This window comes from Sorghum bicolor, chromosome 10 (genome assembly GCF_000003195.3).
Source record: "Sorghum bicolor cultivar BTx623 chromosome 10, Sorghum_bicolor_NCBIv3, whole genome shotgun sequence".
Taxonomy (NCBI): domain Eukaryota; kingdom Viridiplantae; phylum Streptophyta; class Magnoliopsida; order Poales; family Poaceae; genus Sorghum; species Sorghum bicolor.
Window position 1 is genome coordinate 16,460,168 of NC_012879.2, and position 5,942 is coordinate 16,466,109.

At 44.0% G+C, this 5,942-nt stretch overlaps 1 protein-coding gene across 1 annotated transcript; it reads right to left on the minus strand.

Moving 5' to 3' along the window:
• On the minus strand, positions 488-3,511 carry LOC8076446 (aspartyl protease family protein At5g10770). The gene is made up of 2 exons (XM_002438246.2): positions 3,313-3,511; positions 488-1,937 (listed from the first exon to the last, which is right to left on the minus strand). The coding sequence occupies exons 1-2, from the start codon at positions 3,461-3,463 to the stop codon at positions 694-696; spliced, it is 1,395 nt and encodes a 464-aa protein (XP_002438291.1). The 5' UTR covers positions 3,464-3,511; the 3' UTR covers positions 488-693.

The window sequence follows — 5,942 nt, forward strand, 5'->3', positions numbered from 1 at the left end:
GATCTGTTCGTATCCGAGTCCGAATATTCAACATCCGATACCGTATCCGTATCCGAATACTTAAATCGTATATTTGTGATATCGACATCCAATCATATCTTATCCGACATGGTTGACATTATCCGTATTCGAATCCGAATCCGACCAAAATTATGAAAAGAAATATGATATCAGTGATATCCATCTGTATCCCATCTGTTTTCATCCCTACTTATAAGTCATTTTGGGTCTCTCCTGTGGTTAGTTGACGGTTAAAAATTAGAGTTAATTACTGTCAACAGGAACCAAAATAAATAAGATATAGAAGTGATAATGTGATGTAGTGGTTAGAGGAGGAGACACGTGAGAGGGAGGTCAATTTTTGTGAGGTTTTTCCGATTCAAATTTTGTCACGTGTTCTATGTTGCCGCACTCGGCAAAGCCCGTCAATCCGGATGTGCTTGTAAACAGTAGCTCACTCACGCTGCACCAGCGACTACTGAATCTATACTCGTGATTAAAATTTTCACAGCCGTGTTGATAAACAACATCTAAATGTTCATTCATGCTTATTCGGTTGTATTTCAATGAAATACATTACTTCGGGACTATATATATTTTACCACATTATATTACCTTAAAAATTATTGATTGACGAGAGCGATATATATACTCTTAGGTAGCGAACATTATTGGCTCGATCATCCTAGAAATTTAGCATGCACCAGAGCGGAATCCAATGGTTCTGCCTCCAACATCGAATAGCATCTCGAACGTACGCTGCTGCACGTTCCCCAAGATTCCGGTGTCGCCATCATGGGCCGTGGCCGTGAACGCGAGGCAGCCAGCGTAGAGGATGCCGGAGATGTCGAGGTCCATGGCGGCGCCACGGGAGAAAGTCAGTGTCACCGTGGGCACCGTGATCGTGTTGAAGCCGCTGAAGTCGAAGCAGGTGTCCAGGCTGCCCACCGGAGCCGCCGACGGGTACGCCTTCATCTCTTTCTTGAACGCCGTCCGTAGCGCCTGGTACGCCGTGGGCGGCAGCTGCGTGATGACGGTGCCGGAGTCGACGACGGATGCGCCGGAGAAGACCGAGGCCGGCACGTTGAGCATGGTCCCGGCCACGGTGATGCCCTGGAGGAACACGCCGTAGAAGGTAGGAACGCTGAATCTCACCATGGGCGTGTGTGAGTAGCGCGACGACGACGCGCCACCTGCTGCGCCGAGGGTGAGGAACCCGCCGCCGGAGCTCGACGGCGGCGGGAGGCAGTAGGAGAACGCTTTGCCGTAGGTCGCCGCCGTCTGCGACACGAGGGACTCCGTGTCGCCACCGAGCCCCATGAGGCCGTCCAGCTCTCCCACGAAGCCGGCCGCGCGGTGGCTGCACCCGAACTGGAAGCTCTTGACGGCGTCGGACGAGGTGAGGCTCAGAGTGTCGGAGCCGTACGTCCCCGCCGTGTTGGAGCCGTCGCCGTACTTGACGATGTACTGGCACTGCGATTTCAGGCAGCCATTGCCCTCGTCGCCGAGCTGCGCGCACTGGGCAGAGCCGCAGGAGAAGGCGGAGTACGTGGCGGACATGGCCGGATCGAACAGCTTGTCCTTCTGCGAGGAGCACGACTGCGCGGCGCACGGCGCGCACTGGACCCACGAGACGTCGCTGCCTGTGTCGATGCTCATGACCTGGGTCACGGCGGGCGTGCCGATGGTGACGGTGATCACGTACTCTGTGGTGCCCAGGGAGTAGCCGGAGCTAGTCGGGATAGTCACCGCCGACTGCTGGAGCTCTTTGGCGACATTATTGTATCGAGAAGAAACCTTTGCCTGGATGTAGGCGGCACGGAGTTGGTCTCGGCGGAGCGTTTCCTCATGCGAAGGCTTCTCTTTGGAGATGACCGGAGAGCACGGGCCGTGACGGTGGCTCAGTGCTAGCGTGGAACCGTTCTTGGACGGGGTAACTGGATCAGGATACTGGACCATGAGAAACATTATAGAAAACCAGTTTTCTGATTGCGGGTATAAGACATATTTTTTTAGAATCGATAAAGCTAATGAATTTGTAGAGACAAGCAAGCAACTGCCTCTAAATGTTATTTTCCAGAAGTGAACCAACCAAGCCAACCACCTTAGGAAAATTGATTTTTTGGAAGTAAGGAAAATTGATTTTTTATAATATAAATAAATAAATAAATAGTGTTTGTATACACCTTTTCTGTTTTTACATGTCATATTAGCTTTGTTCTAAGTCAAACATTATTCCTAGACAATCCCTTTTTTAAAAAATCCCCATAAGTTCATCACCTATAATTATATATTATATATTAAAATATTTCATACTGAATCTAAAAACATAACTTTTGTCATGAACCTATATACTCCATCCATCCTAAATTATAAGTTATTACAAGAATCTTTGAGAGTCAAAGCATCTTAAATTTGACCAAAATTATAGAAGAATTACTAAAATTTAGGACCTGAAATAGATATAGATATACTATGAAAATATAATTAATCAAGAACCTAATGATACTTAGTTGGTATCACAAATGCTATTATCTTATCATATAAATTTGGTTAAACTCGATATGCTTTGACTCTTCAATATTCTTGGAATGACTTATAATTTAGGATGAAGGAAGTAATTTTTAAAAAATTAATGGTTACAGATATAAATATTTGACATAGGACAAAGTTAATAAGATGTACTTAAAAACAGAGAAAGTAGTTATAAGCAGCCGGTCGTGCCAATTCACTTGACTTTCAACACACCTGCCGCACTATCACCTTCTCACAAGATTTCCTTATAAGACTAGCTAGGACAACATATCTGTTACTAATTGTAATAGAAGAACCTTTCCTTGAGTACATTTGGTGTTAATGATTTTATATGAGGCTCTTAGGGTGCGTTTGGTTGGATAGATATTGGTCGATGTGATATGAGCCATCTATGGATTGTTGTTTGGTTTATGAGTGAGTCTATATAGATATTCCGATAGAAGTGTATTTTTTTTCCAAAAGCTGGATATATGTGCCACCAAAACATGCTAGACAGTTCATCCATGTTTTCTTATCTTTGTTATTAGTGAATAAATTAAGCATTATCAATATGTATATTATTACATATATAGTAACTATAATGGCAATATTATTTTTGATAAGTGCAAATATGATGACGATTAAAATATATTTTGTGCGTATTTTATATCCCATTAGTTTTTATCATAACAAGATTAGTGTTAGTGCGTATTTGGTGGTGTATAATTAGCTATCATTATTTTTGAATAATATATAGATACAATTAAATTAGTCAATTACTCTGAGCAGACTTTTTACCTTTATGGCCTGAGCAGACTTCTGATGGCTTCAGCGAACTAGTAGCTACGACTATGTACCTTTGCGCATCTGCACCATCAACAGTGGAGCTGGCACTACCAGCAAGCAGCACAACCACGAACAGCGCCAATAATGGAGACGGAGATGCCATGGTATATAGTTAACGTTCGCAACTTACAGCGAACTGCTTGATGGATGATGGAGTGCCTTAGGCATGGCAAGTGCTGCATTTATATATAGGCCTCGCCGCGATCAGTGCCTTGCATTATTGCATTCCCTTGTCATGCATGGCCCAACGTTCAACAGACCATGACAGCAGACGCGTCCATGCTAACGTTTTCTTCACGGTAGCATGCAGCAACATCGTCCTTCTGTGGAAGAAGACTTGACACTTGAGGACTTGAGAGTTTGGCATATATTCTTCCGACGTGGCTGCATAGATATTCTTCTTGACTAGCTAGACGTTGGTCGTCGCAACTCGGCAACTCGCATTTGCACTACGCCAAAGCGCGCCAATTTTGAATTCAACTCGAAAATAATGGATCTAGCATTTTCATTCTAGGGCTCGACGACTCACAATTGTGTGAAGCTTGCCTAGCCAAGCCTACTTTGGTTTTTTTAAAAAATTTCTAGCCTACTTTGGTTTTTTTTAAAAAATTCTGGCAACGTAATTGGTCCCCTGATCTGAGAATTTCCAGAACCATGTACTTGGGGGGGTGCAATGCAGCCAATGGATCCATTCTGGTATCGATCTTTTTTCTGGTACCTGTGGACAATTGACCTGGACTACACCGATCGGGACGTACGTGCGGGGGCATTCTTCCGGTCCCACGCTAGAAGCTCTGGATTGGAGAGGCGACGAGCGCGAGTCCGCCAAACCGCTCGAGGATGGCTTGCGAGCGCCCTAGTAGGGCCCTAACACGCGTTTGCTTGCTTCATCCGTAGAGCAACCTTTTCTTGAAAAAAAAAAGTTCTACGCAGAGTTTCAGGGAGGGAATTGGGTGGGCTATGGGCTCATTCCATCGACGATGAGCCTCCTCACCCGATGCACGACACGTGGCCTGCTTTGGAATCCAACGACTAACATAACATGCCCCTCTTGGCAGCTTGTATAATAGAACTATTTCTTTTGCTCCGAAGAAAAAAATTGACTAAAGCTCTCTATTTTTGTAACATATTCATACAGTTCACTAATAACAGATTTTTCGTCGATTTGCCAAATGAGCTTTAGTCCCGGCATTTTTGGCGTCCGGGACAAAAGAGATCTTTAGTCCTGGTTGGTAAAGCCAACCGGGACTAACGGTCCCTCCCCAACGGCTCCGGTGTCAGACGCTATCGGGGAGGGACCTTTAGTCCCGGTGTGTGTTACCAACTCGGACTAAAGACCTACATTTAGCCCTGGTTTGTGCCACTAACCGGGACTAAACCTTTTGTCCCGGTCGTTGGCACCAACCGGGGCTAAAGGTAGGTGTTTAGTCCCGGTTGGTAACACCAACCGGGACTAAACCCTCCCGCTATAAATTGAATCTCCCTCCTCCCTTCTTCCTCTCCCTGCCCGAGCCCGAGGACCTTTGTTCTTTCTTGTTCTTCCATTGTTCTTGCTTGTTATTGCTCTCATCTCTCGCGATCGATCCATTTCAACGCTTCTACGCCGTCGTCGATTTGTTTGAAAGGCTGCTAGCTTCATCCTCCTATGTTTCTCACCGCCATATGTAATTTCATATTGGACATATGTCTATTTTAATTATTTCATGTTGCTATCTATCCAATCATCATCTTCTCATGTTTGAATTTTTTTGAACGATGCTAAGTGTGTGCCCGCTAGAAACTAGTATACACAAATCATTACTACTATGTATACACGAATCATATTTAGTTCTATTATAGATATTATAGGATATTTTTTACTTTAATATGGCCATGTTCTTATTTTAAAATATTAATAATATAATTTTTGTTGTAATTGTTAAATAAATTGTTTTTCACTTTAAAAATTCTTGAAATTAATTTTCTTTAGTGATAAAATTATAGCTTCTAATAGAAAAATTACAATTCCATGATAATGCAGATAATGGCACGCCATTGGATGTACAATGCCGATTGCTGCTCCAACAAGTTCATTGAGGGCGTGCGAGAATTCCGCAGAGTAGCAGAGCAAAATAAACGGGATGGATTTATGTGCTGTCCATGTGCCGTGTGTAAGAATTTGAAGGAATTTTCAAACTCAAGATAAATTCACTTGCACTTGTTCACGAATGGTTTCATGCCAAACTATATTTGTTGGACCAAACACGGAGAGTACGGGGTTATGATGGAAGAAGGTGAATAAGAGCAAGCGTACCCTGACGATGTTTTTGCTCAATACTGCGACTTCGCAGTAGAGGACGAAGGTGAAGAAGACGGGGATGCAGGAAACAGTATCGTTGATGATGACGATGCTCTTGGTGATGTCATTCACGACGTACAGAGAGATTGCGAAAGTGCAAAGGAGAAGGCTAAATTTGACCAAATGCTAGAGGATCACAAGAAGCTACTCTACCTGTCGGCCGAAGAGGGACAGAAAAAGCTAGGCACGACACTGGAGTTGTTACAGTGGAAGGCAGAGAATTATATTTCTGACAAGGCATTTG

What these genes read in the sequence shown, in the direction of transcription:
- LOC8076446 (XM_002438246.2), bottom strand. Translation starts at nt 3,463, where the DNA reads ATGGCATCTCCGTCTCCATTATTGGCGCTGTTCGTGGTTGTGCTGCTT. An exon ending in AGTCTGCTCAGGCCATAAAG is followed by an intron (nt 1,938 to 3,312) that starts GTAAAAAGTCTG and finishes ATCCTGATCCAG; the next exon opens with TTACCCCGTCCAAGAACGGT.